The sequence below is a fragment of the Cherax quadricarinatus genome, chromosome 1 (genome assembly GCF_038502225.1).
Source record: "Cherax quadricarinatus isolate ZL_2023a chromosome 1, ASM3850222v1, whole genome shotgun sequence".
Taxonomy (NCBI): Eukaryota; Metazoa; Arthropoda; class Malacostraca; order Decapoda; family Parastacidae; genus Cherax; species Cherax quadricarinatus.
The window spans coordinates 90,630,214-90,653,206 of record NC_091292.1 but is presented as its reverse complement, the minus strand read 5'-3'; the positions used below and the strand labels follow the sequence as shown (position 1 = coordinate 90,653,206).

The 22,993-nt window shown below is 39.7% G+C and overlaps 1 protein-coding gene across 2 annotated transcripts in view; it reads left to right on the top strand.

Moving 5' to 3' along the window:
- Positions 1-974: 974 nt before the first annotated feature.
- Noc1 (Nucleolar complex protein 1) overlaps positions 975-22,993 on the top strand; it is a 197,057-nt gene continuing 175,038 nt past the window's right edge. Inside the window, exons 1-4 of one of the 2 annotated variants that reach the window (XM_070083842.1) lie at positions 975-1,251; positions 14,435-14,569; positions 15,172-15,484; positions 20,542-20,682. In XM_070083842.1, coding sequence (XP_069939943.1) covers positions 15,179-15,484; positions 20,542-20,682 — 447 coding nt within the window. In that variant the 5' untranslated portion in view covers positions 975-1,251; positions 14,435-14,569; positions 15,172-15,178. The remainder of the gene's footprint in view (positions 1,252-14,434; positions 14,570-15,171; positions 15,485-20,541; positions 20,683-22,993) is intronic. The other variant, XM_070083835.1, reaches the window with a different exon arrangement.

Sequence of the window (22,993 nt, the reverse complement as noted above, 5' to 3'; positions counted from 1 at the left end):
TTTAGGCCGATCTCCTTAACACCCTAACCTGAGCCTCACTATCCTCATAAAATCTCTTTACAGCATTTAGTAACTTACCTCCTATTCCATATACTTGCAACATCTGCCACATTGCTTCTCTATCCACTCTATCATATGCCTTTTCTAAATCCATAAATGCAATGAAAACTTCCCTACCTTTATCTAAATACTGTTTTCTTCTTTGCTTTTTTTAGGTTTATGAGAGCCACTGACAGCATAAGCCGTATGGGCTTCTCGATGGTATGAGGAAAAATTGTTCCCAAGGCTGAGCGATGACAGAAAAGGAACAAAAGTTCCTTTGTAAATATAGAAACTTTTAGTTTCCAATTAGATCCGGTGGACTTCCTTGTCAAGCCCCGGCACAGAGGGACGCCCACACTCTCATCCGGTGGACGTCCTTGTTAAGCCCCAGCACAGAGGGACGCCCACTCTCATCTGGTGGACGCCCTTGTCAAGCCCTGGCACAGAGCGACGCCTACACTCATCCGGTGGACGTCCTTGTCAAGCCTCAGCACAGAGGGACGCCCACTCATCTGGTGGACGCCCTTGTCAAGCCCCAGTACAGAGGGACTCCCACACTCATCCGGTGGACGCCCTTGTCAAGCCCTAGCACAGAGGGACGCCCACACTCACACCTGAGTTCAGTAACCAACTTCACACAAAAGACCGATCAAGAATTATCCGCAGAGCGGAAAAAATGGAGCTGGCTAAAGTAAGCCGATGAACAGGTGCCCCTCCTGTAGTGCCAGGTGCCCCTCCTGTAGTGCCAGGTGCCCCTCCTGTAGTGCCAGGTGTCCCTCCTGTAGTGCCAGGTGCCCCTCCTGTAGTGCCAGGTGCCCCTCCTGTAGTGCCAGGTGTCCCTCCTGTAAAGTGCCCGGTGGGCTAAATGGGGCCTTTTCTTACTCTAAAATTTTATGTTCCCGGTGCTCTTTCCGGATGAAATTTTTTTTCTTTCTAATTTTCACCCATTTTTGGGCAACATTAGTGGCGGAGTCTAGGGAAGCTGGACTCAATAAGGCGTACACTTCAGTGATCCTTAAGAAGCACAACAATAAGAGCACGCTGGCTGGTGCTTTCTAACTTCTCTTCAGTAAGAAACATGTGACCTCAAGATAAAAGCTTAGAGAGAAATAGATAATTTACCCGTGAGAATTACGAAAAAAGAAGCTTGTATAGCAAGTGTAAACAATTTATAACTTTGGCAACATTTGGTTCAACATACGCAGTTAAGTAAGTTAAAAATAAAAAGCTGTAATATTAAAATATTTTAGTTTGATGAAGTATACATAAAAGTTAAAAAACTGAAAAGTTCATATTAGTTACAGGTTTGATATAATTAGGATAAGGATTATTTCTTATAAGTGCATGCTCAAAAGTAAGTTTATTTGGGTACATTTACTCAGTTTTTGGGATAAATTACAATTATTTTACATAACGGTTGTTCCAACCCCTGTAGAGAGGCACTGTGATGTCTGTCAGGGGTTCTTGATCCAAAGAACTGTATATACATATTTACTTTTGCCTCCCATGGGTGGAACATGAATATCTCCCATTCCTCTGCTGCTATATGATCCTTACGGGGTTTAGCACTTTCCTCTTATTAAATAAATGATAGTTCCTTGTTCACATGTTTGCTTATGTTCTCCCAGCATACATAAAGGGGATTACCAATAGACCCCTGGCTGTCTTCATGAAGACACTGGATAGGCACTTATAGTCAGTACCTGACCAGCCAGGCTGTGGTTCGTATGTCAGTTTGCGTGCTGCCAGCAGTAACAGCCTGGTTGATCAGACGATGATCCACCACGAGGCCTGGTCTCAGACCGAGCCACGGGGGCGTTGACCCCCGATACCCTCTCCAGGTATATGTAGTATCCAGAAGAGTCGCCAAGTTTTTAAATCAAAGACATTTATTTTATTTATTTATTTATTTGTTTATTTATTTATTATTTGGACATAATACATAGATACATAGTTGTACAAAAGAAATACAGTGGTTGAGTGTACATGTCAAAAGCCCCTTGTATGCAGAGCATTATGGGCAGCTTAAAATTAACTTAAGATTAACTAAGCAATGATAGATTCAGTGGTAAAAATACAGTAAACAAATTACAACATGAAGTACAAATGAATATTTGAAATAAGAAGCTTTATTGTTGTACAAATTTGTAACACCTTTGATGAGTTACTGAGCATTCAGGAGAATGGAGTATTCTATTAGGTAATGTAGTTTGATAGGGTCACAGGTTATACATTTATGAGATACAGTTAATCAGTATTTATTTAGTTGTGGGTGAGTAAGTGGTTTTTAAGAAGAGTCTTGAATTGATAAGCAGACAGTGTTTCTTTTATATTCACAGGTAATGAATTCCAGATTTTTGGGCCTTTTATGTGAATTGCATTTTTACACAGTGTGACATGGACACGAAGAACATCTAAGAGTGATCTGTGTCTTGTGTTATGGCCATGTGTTCTTTTGAGGTTGGTAAGGAGAAGTTTGAGGAGAGGGTTTATATCCGAGTTAAGTGTTCTATGTATGTAGTAGGTACAATAATAAGTATGTATATTTTGTACAGTGAGTAAGTTTAGAGTTTTGAATATTGGTGGAGTGTGCTGTCTGTAGTGGGAATTTGTTATCATTCTGACTGCAGCCTTTTGTTGAGTAATTAATGGTCTGAGCTGGTTTATTGTTGTTGAGCCCCATGCACAAATTCCATAGGTGAGATAGGGGTAAATGAGTGAGTGATATAGGGCCAGGAGGGCTGACTGTGGAACATAGTACTGTATCTTCGATAGAATGCCTACGGTCTTCGAGATTTTCTTGGAAATGTGTTGTATATGTGTTTGAAATTTCAGTCTATTATCAAGATGTATTCCTAAGAATTTTCCCTCTGTTAGCTTTGTGATAGGTGATCCGTTTATCATTATGTTAAGAGGGACATCAGTGGTTCTGTTTCCAAACTGTAGGAAGTAGGTTTTGTCAATATTGAGAGTAAGTTTATTAATCATCATCATCATCATCATCATCGTAAGTGAATTATGCAATTGGCAGGTTCAGTGACTTCTTAAAATATAACCACAAGTTATCCAATAACATACTATGGTGTCCCGTGGCCTGGTAGGCAATGCTCACCTCACACACTGAGTGTCTGTGGTTCAGTCCCTGGCCGGGTGGAAACATTGGGTGTTTCCTTACACCTTCTGCCCCTGTTCACCTATCATGCAAGTAGGTACCTGGGTGTTAGTTGACTGATGTGGGTCACATCCTGGGGGACAAAATTTAAGGATCCCAATGGAAATAAGGCAGCCCATCCTCGTTGAGTGTTTAGGAACTTTTGAACCATATTAGAGAGTAATTGTGGTAGGGGACCTAAATGCTAAAGAGGGAGAAATGGTTAGTGAGGGTGTAGTAAGTAAGTTTGAGGTGCCAGGTGTAAATGATAATGGGGAGCCTTTGACTGAACCTTGTATAGAAAGGGGTTTGGTAACAGGTAATAAATATTTTAGGAAAAAAGGATAAATAAGTATACAGTGGTACCTTGACTTACGAGTTTAATCCGTTCTGTGACCTAGCTCATAACTCAGTTTCTCGTATATCAGAACAATTTTCCTCGTTGAAATTAATTGAAATGCCATTAATCTGTTCCAGTGGAATTCCTGCTCTTGGGAGGCAGAAAAAAATACTTCAATATAATGCTAATATCAGCTCTACTATGGCTTGTTTATCTATCATAATTGATCTAATATGACATAGTAAACAATATAAATAACATAGAAACATGATACATACTCTAGAATGAATAAAATATGTCATTATGTCACGAGTGGTGGCGGCCACTCCTGCTCCCACTCTGACCATATCTTTCCAGTCTTCCCCTTCTGAAAATGGAGTGTTTGTGAGGCTAACTGCACTGGATCACTAGTTTCATAAGGAAAACACTGACACAGTTTATTTATAAATAAGAAATATTGTATAAAAACATAATAAAATATATTAGAGAATGTAAAGAAATAAACTGGTTTTATAAAGTGTATGTATTTACCTTGGAGAACAGATGCTGGTGGAGATGGAGGTGGAGGGTGGAAAAGATAGGTTACTTGCTACACTCTTAATGCTGCACTTTATCACTGAACGTAATTGCTACACTCTAATGCTACACTTTATCGCTGAACTTAATTGCTACTCTCTTAATACATGTACTACACTTTATTGCTTGGCTGGTGCTATAGCCTTTATCAACTCCTTCTGCTTTAGTTTTGTACATATTGTAGAAGTACTACACTGGTACAGTGGACCCTCAGTTATCGACCATAATCCGAAAAGGCCGAAAACTGAAATAATATTTCCCATAAGTATTAATGCAAATCAAATTAATCCGTTTCAGACACCCAAAGTTTTTAACAAAAAATACATTTTTTAAAGATTAGCTATAGTTTTACATACAGAAAACAATGAGAAATATATATAAAGCACAAATTTTAATGATAAATGAACATTACATACCTTTATTGAAGACTCTTGTTGATGTATTGAAGAAGGCAATGAGGGGAGAGGGAGTTGGGAATCCCCCTCCATAAGGTATCAGAACCCTCTCTAGGGTTACTTCCCTTCTTTGTCATTTACTGCCACAGTACATTCATTACTTACCTTAAAATATTTGTAGTCTTAATGGAGGGCAAGAGGTGAGTAGTATTTATTTGTAGGAAGTCATTGTAGGCAGTGGTAGATGTAGGTACATACCTGTATGTAGCCCCCCAGGGCCATATTATTACCATGGTCACTGAGTTTAATTGTTTCTAACAACTACCTTTAGATGCCATCATAAACAAAGGGAAAGTAATGAATAATTCATGCTGAGAATTGTAAACAAACATGTATGAATGGCGGTGACTGGGCCAGACGCTAGATTCACAGTTTTCTCTAACACTGAGTCAGAGAAAACGTAATGTTTACTCTTCACCCGACTCACCACTCAATAGCATATAAACCTTGCATATTTATATGCTATGTAATGTATTTTTTTTATAATTTTGAAGAAAATATCATAGATGGATTAATGAAAATGTCTATATTAACCTAAAATAAGACATTTAATCCTTAAACTGTCCAAACATAGATCTACATTTGCGCTCCAAATGTAGATCAAAGTTTTATTTTTCATTCCTTCAAATTTGGCGCAATAGGCTTGAGTCGCGTAGACATGAAAGAATGGGTCTGTGCACTCAGTGTGTGCACTATTAAAAAAATCTGGGAGCACTTGTGGGAGCACCAGTTCAATTGAGTGCCAGCTAGAGCAAATAACATGGCAAACACCAGGAATTCATTGATGCCATGTCACATTAACACTCCCATTTTAAGAGGAAAGTAAAAATAAGTTAGATAAATACATGAGTGAGTGTGGGTGGGTGTGAGTTGGACCTGACTAGCTTGTGCTAATAGGTCTGATGTCGTGCTCCTTCCTTCAATGGATGTGACCTGACTAGGTGGGCCATTGGCCTAAGCTGGGGGGGGGGGAGTGACATGTTCCTGCCTTGCATGAGCCAGTATGCCTGCTGCAGTGTTCCTTCTTTCTTATGTTCCTTTGTATTCGGCAGGCTGGCCAGCTGGCTTGCTTTAGCTGTCTCTGGCTATCTGTCTATACTCTGTCTCACATGTACACATAAGTACAGTTATTGTACATAGTGTAAATTACCTGGAGTTTACCTGGAGAGAGTTCCGGGGGTCAGCGCCCCCGCGGCCCAGTCTGTGACCAGACCTCATGGCGGATCAGGGCCTCATCTACCAGGCTGTTACTGCTGGCTGCATGCAGTCCAGCATACAAACCACAGCCTGGATGGTCAGGTACTGACTTCAGGTGCTTGTCCAGTGCCTGCTTGAAGACAGCCAGGGGTCTATTGGTAATCCCCCTTATGTGTGCTGGGAGGCAGCTGAACAGTCTCGGGCCCCTGACACTTATTGTATGGTCTCTTAACGTGCTAGTGACACCCCTGCTTTTCATTGGGGGGATGGTGCATCGTCTGCCAAGTCTTTTGCTTTCGTAGTGAGTGATTTTCGTGTGCAAGTTCGGTACTAGTCCCTCTAGGATTTTCCAGGTGTATATAATCATGTATCTCTCCCTCCTGCATTCCAGGGAATACAGGTTTAGGAACCTCAAGCGCTCCCAGTAATTGAGGTGTTTTATCTCCGTTATGCGCGCCGTGAAAGTTCTTTGTACATTTTCTAGGTCGGCAATTTCACCTGCCTTGAAAGGTGCTGTTAGTGTGCAGCAATATTCCAGCCTAGATAGAACAAGTGACCTGAAGAGTGTCATCATGGGCTTGGCCTCCCTAGTTTTGAAGGTTCTCATTATCCATCCTGTCATTTTTCTAGCAGATGCGATTGATACAATGTTATGGTCCTTGAAGGTGAGATCCTCCGACATGATCACTCCCAGGTCTTTGACGTTGGTGTTTCGCTCTATTTTGTGGCCAGAATTTGTTTGTACTCTGATGAAGATTTAATTTCCTCATGTTTACCATATCTGAGTAATTGAAATTTCTCATCGTTGAACTTCATGTTGTTTTCTGCTGTTTTGGCGATTACAATGCGAGACACAAAAGCATTGGAAACTCACAGTTTGGTAATCGTAATGGCAATCAACTGTTGTCACTCTTAAACAGTCACGATAATGTCCAAATTGTAGGTGACCTTGAACCCACACATATCTATGGAGGCGTCCTTGATCTGTGCCTGGGCTTCAACATTACTTCTGCCAGTTGTGAGTCTTCCATTGTAACAGATATAGCGTCTGATCATTTCCCTAGGCTAACCTCTCTAGATATTGGTAATACTATCCTTCCTGGTGGGATATTCAAACGGAAACGTTTTAATGTTCCCACAGATCAGCATGATGACTTTGTTGCACATGTGACTGACTGGTATAATTCCTATGAGTGTTCCTCTGTAGAGACCTTTAACAATGATCTTGTGAGCAGTATTCAGAACTACTTAGAGCCGCCACTGCAACCTCTTGGTACTCTAAACCCAACAAACTTCCGTAATAATCATACCTCCTTCAAAAACCATACTTATTACAATGATTCTAAACTTCGTACACTGAAACGTACTGCTCGCAGACTAGGCCTAGCCTATAGAAAACATCGTACCCCTGGAATGCTGAGGCTCTTCCAAACTGCCCTTGCTGCTGCCAGAGAGCGTATGACAGAGCTGCGGCAAACCGACTGGGAAAAATTTGTCAACGGTCTTAATGCTCACACCCCACTTAGCCGGGCATGGAGGGACATAAATAGAATTAAGGGTAAACGAACTGGGCAGATCGCGCACCCTCATCCCTTGCATAGGGCGAATGAGTTAGTCAGTGCTTGGGCTGCTACATCTAGCTATGACAATCTTCCCAGTACCACACAGGCAAAATTAAATGATAAATATGATGCAAGGGAGAGACTTGTTTGCTTTATGCTCAGTAAGGCAGATGATTGCAACATTCCTTTCACTAATTATGAACTTGATGCAGCGCTAACTAAGGGCAACTCCACGTCGCCTGGTGAGGATGGTATTACTTACAACATACTCAGATTGCTGTGTCGAGTACCAGGTAATCCATTACTTGAATTATATAACATGAGCTATGTAACTGGGGAGCTCCCTCAATCTTGGACCAACAGCCTCATCATTCCAATTCCTAAGCCCAATCAACAAAATGCATTTCGCCCAATATCTCTTACTAGCTGCTTGTGTAAAACATTTGAGAGAATGATTCTTAATCGTCTCATGTACAGAATCAAACAATTTTTGTCTCCCCGGTTACATGGTTTCATGCATGGAAGGAGCGTGCATCATTGCATAGCCACCTTTCTCACCCTGCACACTGACAGTTCCTACACTACCTTCCTTGACCTTAAATCCGCTTTCGATGTAGCCAACCGACATGTAATAATTAGTGAACTTGCCAGAATGGATGTTGGAGGATGGCTTCTCCGCTGGATTAAAGGCTACCTGTCCAACAGAAAATCGTCTGTGTTGTTCCAGGGACATAGAAGTGTAACTAAAGACTTTGAATTAGGAACCCCACAGGGAGGTGTGCTCAGTCCCACACTGTTCAATATTCTAATTAATGCATTACTTAATGCTATGCCTAGTCAGCCCCATAATTATGTGATTAGTTTTGCTGATGATATAATGATTCACACCACCGGATTCTCCAACACCCAAAACATTCTTAATCATGTACTAGCCTCGTGTCAGGACCTGGGGTTGATAATCTCTACTGATAAAACAAAGATACTCAATAGGCGTCCTCCTCGACAGAGAGGCACAGTTCGTCAGATCCAATTGCATGATGGGTCTCTTCTAGAATATGTAAGCAGATACAGGTATCTAGGCTTTGAGGTTCCACTACTTGGACCTGTTGTAACAAGACTTTGTCGCCAATACAAAGAACGACTAAGAGCACTTAGAGTTGTGGCAGGGCTTCACCCCAGGTATGGTGCTAATGTTAAAATTGTGAAAATGATGTATCTTGCTTATATTAGATCATTGGTTGATTATGCTGCGCCACTACTTGCTCTTGTGTCTGACTGGAAGCTTGGAGGGCTGGAAAAACTGCAGAACGAAGCAATGAGGATCATCCTAGGATGCCCTCGTACTGCCAAAATTTTAAATATGCAAAAAGAACTTGATATTCCAAGCATCAGAGATCGTGTTACTGAAAGAAATATCCTAATTGGGGTTAATATGCTCAGGCAAGCTCATTCAAACCCCTGCACAGAAGCCCTCCAAACTTTCCTCAGCACTGGTGAACACTCCTCCAGATGGATCGAAAAGACTGGAACCGACCTCCGCATGAATCAGATACATGATCTATGTCAAGTAAGGCAACAGCGGCACTTCTCCGCTCCATGGAATATTACCCCATTCCAAACTACCATTCCTCCATTTCCCCCCAAACTACTTCTTAAATCACAACCAAAACTTCGCCTTGAAGCCAAACATGAGGCCTTAAGCTGTATTGATAACTTAGTCACACAGCACACACTCTCGCAAATTATTTACGTTGATGGTTCTGTTCACCAATCCACTGGTGCAGCTGGTAGTGCTGCTGTTGTCGTACAGAGTGATGGCTCTCTTAAAGAAATTGGAGCACGCATCAATAATTGGGCCTCTACCCTTCAGACAGAACTGTTTGCCATACTCCTTGCACTGAAATGCATCTATGTATCAAAGATTGACAGTTTAATTGTAACTGATTCTCTGTCATCCATAAATGCTCTCAACTCATTAAGCATAAATTGTGGCATGCTTGTGTCAGAAGCCAGACACAGGTATGGTAGGATTGTGGACAGTGGAGTCAGAGTGCACATGCTGTGGATTCCATCTCACATTGGTCTTCAGATGCATGATAGAACTGATAAATTGGCTAAGCTGTATGCTTTCAAAGAGGGAGTAGATTACAATCTTGGCTTGTCAGGTAGTAGTTTGAGAACAATAATACGAAAAGAACTTCAGCTGAATTTTATGGACTTAAGGCTCAGGGAGATTGACACCAGTGAGTCCATCTATCATCATTCTATCATGCAGGAGGAGCCACATGTCTATGGTGCATCCAACAAAATAAGCAGACTCTTGGATGTCACTACCGCCCGGCTCCGGCTGGGTTACAAGTATCTTTGGCAGGTTAAATCACCACCACCAGATGTAGACCAAACGAAATGTAAACTTTGCCAGATGGATTATTGTCACACCCTGCGTCATTATGTACTGGAGTGCGATAAAATTAATGAATTTAGAAACAACTCACTCAGAAGTGTTCAAGAAATGGCTAAGTATTTTATCCACAGTGGTATATTACAGACCATTCTGGAGAAATACCCTGACTTTGCTAGCTGTAAATAAAGCATTACCACATGTGTGCATGTGTGTGTGTGTGTGTGTGTGTGTGTGTGTGTGTGTGTGTGTGTGTGTGTGTGTGTGTGAGTATGAGTGTGTGTGTGTATGAGTGTGAGTGTGTGTATGAGTGTGTGTGAGTATGAGTGTGTGTGCGTGTGTGTATGAGTTTGTGTGTGTGTGTGTGTGTGTGTGTGTTTATGTGTGTGTGTGTATGAATTTGTATGTGTGTGTGTGTGTGTGTGTGTGTGAGAGAGAGAGAGACTCAGCAATCAACATTTGCACCAATAACTCACTACAGTTGTGACCGGGTGTGGAAGTGTGAATTGCTCATTACTCTAAAATTTGTTCATGATTGCAGCCATGTATAAACGTAAGTAACCATTCTTACAGTATTCATTACCTTTGTAACTTGTGAGTTCATTACCTTTGTAACTTGTGAGTTCATTACCTTGTACCTAGTTCAGCCATCAAAACTTTGGAGCCCGGTCCCTGGACCCATTGTGTACCTCTGTAATCTGTAAATACCTTTGTAACTTGTAATGATTGTGACTAGACCTACCTGGAGTTCATTACCTTTGTAAATTGTGAGTTCATTACCTTTGTAAATTGTGAATTCATTGCCTCTGTAACTTGCTCAGCTATCAAAACTTTGAGGCCCAGTCCCTGGACCCATTATGTACCTCTGTAATCTTTTGACTACCGCCCACAGGATGGGTATGGGGTGCATAATAAACATATTAAACTAACTAACTTTCTGCAGCCCACTGAAAGATTTGGTTGATGTCCGCCTGGAGCCTTGCAGTGTCTGCAATGGAAGACACTGTCATGCAGATTCGGGTGTCATCTGCAAAGGAAGACACGGTGCTGTGGCTGACATCCTTGTCTATGTCGGATATGAGGATGAGGAACAAGATGGGAGCGAGTACTGTGCCTTGTGGAACAGAGCTTTTCACCGTAGCTGCCTCGGACTTTACTCTGTTGACGACTACTCTCTGTGTTCTGTTAGTGAGGAAATTATAGATCCATTGACCGACTTTTCCTGTTATTCCTTTAGCACGCATTTTGTGCGCTATTACGCCATGGTCACACTTGTCGAAGGCTTTTGCAAAGTCTGTATATATTACATCTGCATTCTTTTTGTCTTCTAGTGCATTTAGGACCTTGTCGTAGTGATCCAATAGTTGAGACAGACAGGAGCGACCTGTTCTAAACCCATGTTGCCCTGGGTTGTGTAACTGATGGGTTTCTAGATGGGTGGTAATCTTGCTTCTTAGGACCCTTTCAAAGATTTTTATGATATGGGATGTTAGTGCTATTGGTCTGTAGTTCTTTGCTGTTGCTTTACTGCCCCCTTTGTGGAGTGGGGCTATGTCTGTTGTTTTTAGTAACTGTGGGACGACCCCCGTTTAAGGGTTAAAGAAAAAACTATTTTTTAATTTTTCAAAATATATTCGGAGCGCCACGTGAGTGAATGTAGATCTACGTTTGGACAGTTTAAGGGTTAATGTACCCAAGAGTGATTATTATTAAACATACATTGCATATAAACATTGCATGTTTTTTATACTATGTAACGTGTTTCTTTGGGCCCATGGTGGCTTATTTTGCAGTCGCACTCAATAAACTACCACAAAAAACAATGCATTATAACGAAATGTGTGGTGGGTGGACGTGTACAATATGGCCGATTTTGGAGTTGCTGGCCAAAATCCAGGATAGAATTTTGGCCAAAAAAACATGGCCAAAATCTGATTTGGCCTATGTCCAGAATGGCTGATATCTGAGGGTCCACTGGCCAAGTCCACAACCCGCATACCTCGCTCATGGTTATGATTTCTTTCTTTAATTCAGTGGACATCATCCTCTTTTTCTTCTCAGCACTGTCCTTTGCAATTACTTTCTTAGGACCCATGGTTGGAAAAAAGAAATTTGGCAAAATAACTGCACAAAATGCAAGCATAACACAAGAGAAATGCTTTCACGGCAAGGTAAACACGTGCACTGTTGAGCGGATGTTGTGGCATTTGCTGCACCAACTAGTGGCAGCATTCTGAAGCTTGATTATAACTCGGATTTTGGCTCATAACGCAGAGCAAAAAATCGACTAAGTGACGGCTCGTAACTCGAAAAACTTGTATGTTGGGGCACTCGTAAGTCGAGGTTCCACTGTATAAGATATGATATAGGGTATAATGACAGTAGTTTGTTGGACTATGTATTGGTAGATAAAAGATTGATGGGTATACTTCAGGATGTGCATATTAATAGAGGAAACTAAGGAGGAGGCAGTTAGGGTAAGATATAAACAACTATTGAAAGAAAAATGGGTGAATGAGAGTACATATAGGGAATGAAGTAGAAGAGGTATGGGGTAGGTTTAAGAATCTTGTGTTAGTGTGTTCAGCAGAAGTTTATGATTACAGGAAAGTGGGTGCGTGAGGGAAGATGAGTGATTGGTGGAATGATGATGTAAAGTGAGTAGTAAGATAGAAAAAAATTAGCATATGAGAGTTTTTTTACAAAGCAGAAGTGATACAAGAAGGGAGGAGTATATGGAGAGAAAAAAGAAAGGTTAAGAGTGGTGAAGGAATGTAAAAAGAGAGCAAATGAGAGAGTGGGTAAGATGATTGGTGTCATTGGGTACGGGAGTTATTTCTAGGGAAGCTTTAGGTAGTAGTCGTTTTGATAAGGACCTGCCTCGCATGGGCCAGTAGGCCTTCTGCAGTGTTCCTCCATTCTTATGTTCTTAAATTTTTTTGAGAATAAGAAAAGTTATGTAGTGAAATTAATAAGTTGAGAAAGCCTAAGGAATGAACGGATTTTGACAGTTAAAAATAGGAGAGGAGAGCTAGAGGTATCGGGAAGATGGAAGGAATATTTTGAAGAAGTGTTGAATGTTGATGAAGATAGGGAAGCTGTGATTTCGTGCATTTTGCAGGGAGGTATAACATCTTGTAGGAGTGAGGAAGAGCCAGTTTTGAGTGTGGGGAAAATGCATGAGGCACTGGATAGAATGAAAGGGGTTAAAGCAGTTGGAAATGATGGGATAAAGACAGAAATGTTAAAAGCAGGTGGGGATATAGTTTTGGAATGGTTAGTGTTTTTATTTAATAAATGTATGAAAGAGCAGTCAGGTACCTAGGGATTGGCAGGGAGCATTTAGAGTTCCCTTGTATAAAGGCAAAGGGGACAAAAGAGTGTAAAAATTATATGGAAATAAGCCTCTTGAGTATACCTGGTAAGGTGTATGGTAGAATTATTATTGAAAGAATTAGGAGTAAGATGGAGAGCAGGATCTCCGATGAATAAGGAATCCTTAGGAAGAGTAGGGTTTACAGTGTTTACAGTGAAACATGGTTTTTGTGGCATTAATGGATTTGGAAAAGGCATCTGATAGGGTGGATAGGGGGGCAGTGTGGCAGTTGTTGCAACTGTATGGAATAGGAGGTAGGTTACTGAAAGCAGTGAAAAGTTGTTAAGAGGCTAGTGAGGCTCAGGTTAGAGTATGTAGGAAAAAGGAAGATTATTTCTCACTAAAAGTAGGCCTTTGACAGGGATGTGTGATGTCACCATGGGTGTTCAGTATATTTATAGGTGGGGTTGTAAGAGAAGTGAATGCTTGGGTGTTGGTAAGAGGTGTGGGAGTTGTCACAGTTGCTTTTTGTTGACGACGCTGTGCTTTTGGGAGATTCTAAAGAGAAGTCGCAGAGGTTGGTGGATGAATTTGTTAAGATATGTAAAAAGAAGGAAATTAAAAGTGAACATAGGAAAGAGTAAGGTGATGAGGATAAAAAATTTAGGTAATGAAAGATTGGATGTCAGATTGGAGGGAGGGAGTATGGGGGAAGTGAATGTATTCAGATATTTGGGAGTGTACTTGTAAGCAGATGGGTCTGTGAAAGATGAGGTGAATCATAGAATTTTTGAAGGAAAAAATGGTGAGTGGTGCACTGAGGAGTCTTTGGAGACAAAGAACGTTATCCATGGTAGCAAAGAGGGGAATGTATGAGAGTATAGTTATATCATTGCTCTTAAATGGGTGTGAAGCATGGGTGGTGAATGTTGCAACAAGGAGAATGCTGGAGGGAGTGGAGATGATGTGTCTGTGGGCAATGTGCAGTGTGAATGTAATGCAGAGAATCTGTAGTATGGGAACTAGGAGTAGGTGCAGGGTTACTAAAAGTATTATCCAGAGGGCTGAAGAGGGTTTGTTGAGGTGGTTCAGACATTTAAAGAGGATGGAATGAAATAGAATGACTTGGAGAGTGTATAAACCTGTAGTGGAAGCAAGGCGTGGTAGGGGCTTATGACTTGATGTGCCTTTGTAGTGTGAGCTAGATCACATTTATGAAGGGATTCAGGAAAACTGGCATGCCGGACTTGAGTCCTAGAGATGGGAAGTACAGTGCCTGCACTCTGAAGGAGGGGTGTCGATATGTTGCAGTTTTATAACTGTAGTATAGGTGCACCTCTAGCAAGACATTGATGATGTGAATGATGATGAAAGTGTTTCTTCTTCTTTTTCAGGTCACCATGCCTTGGTGGGAAATGGCTGATGCATTAATAAAAAAAAATAATCCTTGACACACTGACTTTCTTGGATTATCCTGGTTGGCTAACCCTCTGGGTTAAAAAGTTAAACAAAATCTTATCTTATCTACGGTAGGTTAGTGTTTGCTGAAAATTTAGGTATCAGAGAATTCTTTCCCAGTTAGAAAATATTAGGGACTTTTCCTTTCTCACATATTGGTATTATGGTACTGTGTATAATTAAAAAAAATACTACTGTATTTTGTATTTTATATTTTTATCAATACCTGTACATTAGTCAGTATTGAATGTGAAATTGGATTAACCTAGGATGTCTCAATACAGTAAATGCCAAAATGGATTTATAATGAGCTGGTACTGGAATAACAATGAGTTATAGATGATAGACACACAAGTTACAGTAAATGGAAACTATTAGACAATGTTTCACCTGTTAAACAGGTATTTTGTACTCAGTGAGTTAAAAATAAAGTTTGTTTCACTGTCTAGATGCTCTCTAATAATATTTCCAGTTAATGCAAATTGTGTCTATCATTTATGAAAGGGGTTTATTTCCATCCAGGTCCCTAAGTTGTAAATAATTTAGACACATGTACTTATATTTTAAATCACAAGGCAGTTTCTCTTAACATTTTTGGTATTGCATATTAGTGTCTCTCGGAATATATTGTTTGATGTAATTACACTATTTGGTTATATTTTATTACTTACAGTTGAGCAATGGGGAAAATCAGAATAAACAGAAAGGAAAAACCATCCCATCATCTGCTTCAACATGGAAATGCAAAGAGACTAGTGAAAAACCCAGTAAAACAAGAATACTCTACCAAGATAATGAAGAAAATCTCCAATATTAAGCAGAATTTTAATGTTGAGACTCTGAATGATTTAAAAGGGAATGAAAATTTGTCTTCAGACATTCCATCAAAACCTAAGAAGAAAAAAAATAAAAATAAAAACAAAAATAAATTTATACAACTACAAGATAATGAAGTGTCCAGCACTACACCCTTAATAAGTGACAAGGTGAGTATTAGAAACCATATCTGGCAAATTTGGCAGTTGTTTGCATTATTACCATTTTATTCTTGCATTCTTTGCTAAGAACACACAAAACTATACTGCATCTTGCAGAACAATGGTTATAATTATGACCATAATTTTTAAAGGGGTGGACTGGTAAGCCAGTGGAAGGCCTCTGTCAGATGACCTAAAGCTCCAACAGCAGATCATCATATGACTAAGACCTGCATCAGGAAACACTCGTCTTGTTTCCTGACAAACCTTACCTAACTTAACCTGCATATTGCATAGGACAATACACTTTTCATGTAAATTTGGTTTCAGCATTTAGTTTTGATAATTTGTGTAGTTCCTAGATTGTTTTGTGATGTTTGTTAGGAATCAGGAAGCTGTTCAAGCTTTTGAGTCTCAGTTGAAAGCACATCTTTTTTCTAAAGCCTATAATCCTGATGATCATTCTGTCACTCTTCGATATCAACTTTAATATTTCATGTTCGTTATTGCATCTATAGTTTAATTAATAGGTTAGTGCTTGTGAGTTTTTTGAAGGAACAGGCATTCAAGAATAATAAAATTCCAAATTATTATTATTAATATATACAGTATATCTTGCTACTTTTACTTACACTTAGGTCACACTACACATGGATGTACGCATTTATGTATACACACTCATCTGAGTTTCTTTGATTTTATCTTAAAAATGGGAAGTACAATGCCTGCACTTTAAAGGAGAGGTTTGGGATATTGGCAGTTTGGAGGGATATGTATATCTTTATACATATATGCTTCTAAACTGTTGTATTCTGAGCACCTCTGCAAAAACAGTGATTATGTGTGAGTGAGGTAAAAGTGTTGAATGATGATGAAAGTATTTTCTTTTTGGGGATTTTCTTTCTTTTTGGATCACCCTGCTTCGGTGGGAGACAGCCGACTTGTTAAAAAAAAAAAAGCTCTAGTTCTTATTACTTTTCCTTTCATATCCATGGGGAAGTGGAATAAGAATCTTTCCTCTGTAAGCCATGTGTGTTGTAAAAGTCAGCTAAAATGCCAGGAGCAATGGGCTAGTAACTCCTTTTCCAATACAGCTTACTAAAAATAAGAAGAATAAAACTGTCAGGGAGGGACATAACTGCACTGTGATTTCTGGTTAGCACGACTTGAGTCCTGGAAGTGGGAAGTACGTACAATGCCTGTAATTTAAAGGAGGGGTTTTGGATTATTGGCTGTTTGGAGTGACATCTGAAATGTCATATCTGAGTGCTTCTGCAAAGACAGTGATTATGTATGAATGGTGGTGAAAGTGTTGATGAAAGTTTTTTCTTTCTTTTTGGATCACCCTGCCTTGGTGGGAAATGGCTAACTTCTTAAAAAAAAATTTTTGTAATGAGATAAACAGGTTAAGAAAGCCTAGGGAACGAATGGATTTGTCAGCTAAAAACAGAGTAGGGAAGTTAGTACATAGGGAGTTGGAGGTACCGGGAAGATGGCGGGAATATTTTGAGAAACTTTTAAATGTTGATGAAGAGAGGGAGGCAGTAATTTCATGTACTGGCCAGTGAGGTATAACATCTATTAGAAGTGAAGAAGAGCTGGATGTGAGTGTGAGGAGGTACACGAGACATTTCATAGAGTGAAAGGGGGTAAAGCAACTGGAACAAATGGGATCATGACAGAAATGTTAAAAGCAGGAGGGATATAATGTTGGTGTGGTTGGTATTTCTGTTCAATAAATGTAATAAAGAGGGGAAGGTAGTACCTAAGAATTGGCAGAGAACGTGTATAGTTTCTTTATATAAAGGGAATTGGGATAAAATAGATTGTAAAAATTATAGGGGAATAAGTTTACCTGACGATCTGTTGGAGTGTGAGCAGGGTAATATTTAGTGAAGGGATTCAGGGAAACCGGTTATTTTCATATAGTCGGACTTGAGTCCTGGAAATGGGAAGTACAATGCCTGCACTTAAAGGAGGGGTTTGGGATATTGGCAGTTTGGAGGGATATGTTGTGTATCTTTATATGTGTATGCTTCTAAACTGTTGTATTCTGAGCACCTCTGCAAAAACAGTGATAATGTGCGAGTGTGGTGAAAGTGTTGAATGATGATGAAAGTATTTTCTTTTTGGGGATTTTCTTTCTTTTTTGGGTCACCCTGCCTCGGTGGGAGACGGCCGACTTGTTGAAAAAAAAAAAAAAAGTTTACTGAGTATACCAGGTAAAGTGTATGGTAGGGGATGTGTTGACCAAGTGTTTACATTAAAGCATATATGTGAACAGTATTTAGATAAAGGTAGGGAAGTTTTCATTGCATTTGTGGATTTAGAATAGGCATATGATAGGGTGGATAGGGGAGCAATGTAGCAGATGTTGCAAGTGTATAGAATAGGTAGTGAGTTACTAAATGCTGTAAATAGTTTTTATGGGGAGAGTTAGACTCAGGTTAGGATGTGTATGAGAGAAGGAGATTACTTCCCAGTAAAAGTAGGCCTTAGACATGGATGTGTAATGTTACCATGGTTGTTTAATATATTTATAAGTAGGTTTGTAAAAGAAGTAAATGCTAGGGTGTTGGAGAGAGGGGTGGGATTAAATTATGGGAATCAAATGCAAAATGGGAGTTGACACAGTTACTTTTTGCTGATGATTCTGTGCTTTTGGAGGATTATAAAGAAAAGTTGCAAAGGTTAGTGGATGAGTTTGGGAGGGTGTGTAAAGGAAGAAACTTGAAAGTGAGCATAGATAAGAGAAAGGTGATGAGGGTATCAAACGATTTAAATAAATGAAAATTGTATTGTATTTTATAAGGAAAAATTGGATATCACATTGGAGGGAGGGAGTATGGAAGAAGTGAATGTGTTCAGATATTTGGGGGTTGACTTGTCAGCAGATGGGTTTGTGAAGGACAAGGTTAACCATAAAATTGATGAAGGAAAAAGGTGATTGCTGCTTTCAAGTATCTCTGGAGACAAAAAATGTTATCCATGGAGGCAAAGAAAGGAATCTACTCTTATATGGGTGTGAATCATGGGTTGTAAATACTGCAGCAAGGAGGAGGATGGTAGGCAGTGGAGATGTTGTGTCTTAGGGCAATGTGTGGTGTAAATGTTATGCAGAGAATTCGTAGTGTGGAAATTAGGAGGACGTGTAAAGTTACTAAAAGTATTATTCTGAGGGCTGAAGGGGTTGTTGAGGTGGTTTGGTCATTTAGAGAGGCTGGAACAAAGGAGAATGACTTGGAGAGTCTATAAATCTGTAGTGGAAGGAAGATGGGGTAAGGGTCATCCTAGGAAAGGTTGGAGAGAGGGGGTAAAGGTGGTTTTTGTGGACGAGGGGCTTGAACTTCCAGCAAGTATGTGTGAGTGTGTTAGATAGGAGTGAATGGAGACAAATGGTTTTTGGACCTGACAAACTGTTGGAGTGTGAGCAGGGTAATATTTTGCGAAGGGATTCAGGGAAACCAGTTAGCTGGACTTGAGCCCTGGAGGTGGGAGGTACAATGACTGCACTTTAAAGGAGGGGTTTGGGATATTGGCAGTTTGGGGTAAACTGTCATATCTGGGTACCTCTGCAAAGACAATGATTATGTGTGAATAATGGTGAAAGTGTTTCTTTCTTTTTGAGGCTCCCTGCCTTGGTGGTAGATAGCCAGTGTATTGAAAAAATTATTTATATATATTTCCAACATGCTAGCTGTCTGCCACCAAGGCAGGTGACCCCCCCTCCCCCCCAAAAAAAAAGCACTTTCACCATCATTCACACTGTCACTGTTTGCAGAGGCACATAGATAAGACAATTTAGATGGCACTCTAAACAGGAAATATCCCAAACCCCTCCTTTTAAAGTGCAGGTACTCTACTTCCCACCTCCAGGACTCAAGTCTGGCCAACTGGTTTCCCAGAATCCCTTCACAAAATATTACCCTACTCTCTCTCTAACAGCTCATCAAGTCCCAAAAACCATTTATCTCCTCTCACTTCTAATATGCTCTCTCTCTCTCTCGCACACACACACACACACGTACATATGCATACATGCATGTATGTGTTGCGAATAAGAAATTTTTTAAAGAACTTCAAAATGTGGCCTGTTACCATTTATTTCTTATGCAACAAGATTTTTGGATCCGAGTTATTTAAAGGTATTTTAGAGTCTTGGGGAAATAATTTCAACTGGGAAACTCCATAGAAAAATATTCAAATTTATTAAAGTATTTAAATACAATACTTCATCTTCTCTTTGTAGTTAATGTAACTTAATACTTTGTACAATAAATTTACCATATACATTTAGTTCAAAATCATGGAAATGTCTCATTAATAAGGAAGTTTAATTATTCTTCCTGTATCTAAGTCCTCATTAATATTTATGTCTCTTTCTTAACAAGACTGTAAACTCAAAATACAAAAGGTACAAGATTTAACAAGACCTTTGAATCTGGCCGTAAAGTATCTATGGATTACTGAACTGACCAAGAATATAAATATCAAAAGAGTCTTTCAAAGTAATGAGGAACAAAGTGAGTCAGCTCTAGAGTCCAATTCTCAAAACCATTCAAACTGTACACCGTAAGAGCCAATATACGATCAGTTGTCAGGGCTAGAGCAGGGAGCAGACTGACTACTTGCCAGTCTGTTGACGTGTCGTCAGGTTGGATCAGCTGAGCCACGTCAGCCAGCCGGACATAAACAATTGAACAATTCACCAGATGGTTCTGAGACTTAAACTCTATATACACAAGAAATCCTACCTAACAATAATACTAAAATAATAGTGATAATTACAAAATAGTGATAATAACGATAATAGTGATAATAACGATAATAGCGATAATAACGATAATAGCGATAATAACAATAATAGTGATAATACCATGGTATTTTTCATATATTAACAGATAATAATATAACGCCGAAAGTCTCTATTTTAGCTATAAACGGGGACTTTCGCACTATAATATTAAGTGATGAACACATGCTCTTACAATATTTAAATAACACAGGAGGACCAATTTCGAAGATATAACAGTATGTATGTAATAAAGAAAACTATATTTTTTCAGGCTTCAAAATCTTCAGCCTCTGCTGTGTCATTGTCCTCTACTGCTCAAAAGAAACAGGTTGTAAATTTGTCTCTTCTGTGGCTAAACTACAAGCCACGTTCTACCCCATATGTCAGAGCAGGATCAGACTGGCACATGCAAGTAAGAAGTGAATTTATATAATATTTTTAGATGAAAATTCCACAGGGACAGAGAAGGCTTTTATTGTGATATCATTTCATCAAGTCAAATTATAAAGACTTACATAAAACAAAACATTATCACTATTAAAGCTTGCTTTGCACCTGTGTCTATCTTCATTGCTCTCAGTGGTACTTTTTTGTAGCCTTCCATTTCAGTACTTAACTATCAGTTATTTTCCCTTTAACATAAATCTGTAGGGGAAGGAAGGTGGAGTAGGGGTCATCCTTGAAAAGGTTGGAGGGAGGGGGTAAAAGAGGTTTTGTGGGTGAGGGGCTTGGACTTCCAGTAAGCGTGCATGAGCATGTTAGATAGGAGTGAATGGAGACGAAAGGTTTTTGGAACCTGACGAGCTGTTGGAATGTGAGTACAATAATACAGTAGACCGTTATTTAGGACGGTAGTTACATTCCTGAAAATGTCGTGTTAGGTAAAATCGTGCTAAATGAACTGAAGAACTTGAGGGAAAAATAGGGTTACGTTCCTCTGAGCCCCTCAAAAAGCCAAACAACTTTTTTTTAGACAACACATCTTACAAAAATAAAGTGAATATGTAATTGTAGTTCATTGTCGTGATATATTACTGCTTAAGACTACAAATGCAATAGAAATAATAGTATTTCTTACCTTAAATTGTGGGTAATGGTGTGTGTGGATGATTGTGGAGAGAGTGGATATGGATGGTGTGGCCCTACTGGGCTGAGGTGGATGGTTGTTGATTGTCGACAGAAGTGCATGGTAGAGGTTCTGGTATTGAAATTGATGGTTGTATTGGAGTGTGCAAAAATTCTGTAATGGTTCTCTAGGCTGTTTTACCCTGCAATACATTATACAGCTGTTCATGCTGTGCAGGTAAAACTTGACTTCAGGAATAAAGCGATGCTTAAACCAGTCAATAAATATTTCCTCTGTCATCCATGCTGACTGGTTTGACCTCCAATTTACTGGTAAGGTGTTTTTATCTACACCTTTCAAAGCATGAGGATTCTTAGACCGGTAAATAACCATGGACAATTCACAATTCTTCAATCATGCTATACTCAGATCGTGCTAAATAATGGTCTACTGTATTTTGTGAAGGGATTCAGGGAAACCGGTTATTTTTATATAGCTGGACTTGAGTTCTGGAAATGGGAAGTACAGTGCTTGCACTTTAAAGGAGGGGTTTGGGATATAGGTAGTTTGATGGGATGTTTAATAGGATGGTATATATATAATTGGAGCCCTGATATTATATTCTATATGAAGTTTATTATATTATTTCAGGTCACTTTTTGTATTGTATCTTTATATATGCCTCTATATTGTTGTGTGTAAGATAGAAAGTTGAAAGTGAACATAGAAAAGAGTAAGGTGATGAGGATATCAAATAATTTAGATAAAGAAAAATTGGATATTAAATTGGGGAGGAGGAGTATGGAAGAAGTGAATGTTTTCAGATATTTGGGAGTTGAAGTGTCAGTGGATGGATTTATGAAGGAAAAAAAGGCGAGTGGTGCATTGAGGTATATGTAGAGACAAAAAAACGTTACCTATGGAGGCAAAGAAGGGAATGTATGAAAGTATAGTAGTACCAACACTCTAATATGGGTGTGAAACTTGGGTTGTAAATGCTACAGCAAGGAGGCGGTTGGAGGCAGTGGAGATGTCTTGTCTAAGGGCAATGTGTGGTGTAAATATTATGCAGAAAATTCGGAGTGTGGAAATTAGGAGGAGGCATGGAGTTAATAAAAGTATTAGTCAGAGGGCTAAAGAGGGGTTGTTGAGGTGGTTTGGTCATTTAGAGAGAATGGATCAAACTAGAATGACATGGAGAGCGTATAAATTTGTAGGGGAAGGAAGGCGGGGTAGGGGTCGTCCTCAAAAAGGTTGGAGGGGGTAAAGGAGGTTTTGTGGGCGAGGGGCTTGGACTTCCAGCAAACGTGCGTGAACGTGTTAGATAGGAGTGAATGGAGATGAATGGTATTTGGGACCTGATGAGCTGTTGGAGTGTGAGCAGGGTAATATTTAGTGAAGGGATTCAGGGAAATCGGTTATTTTTATATAGCCGGACTTGAGTCCTGGAAATGGGAACTACAATGCCTGCACTTTAAAGGAGGGGTTTGGGATATTGGCAGTTTGGAGGGGTATGTTATATATGCTTCTAAACTGTTGTATCTGGGTGCCTCTGCAAGACAGTGATTATGTGTGAGTGAGGTGAAAGTGTTGAATGATTATGGAAGTATTTTATTTTTGGGGATTTTCTTTCTTTTTGGGCCACCCTGCCTCGGTT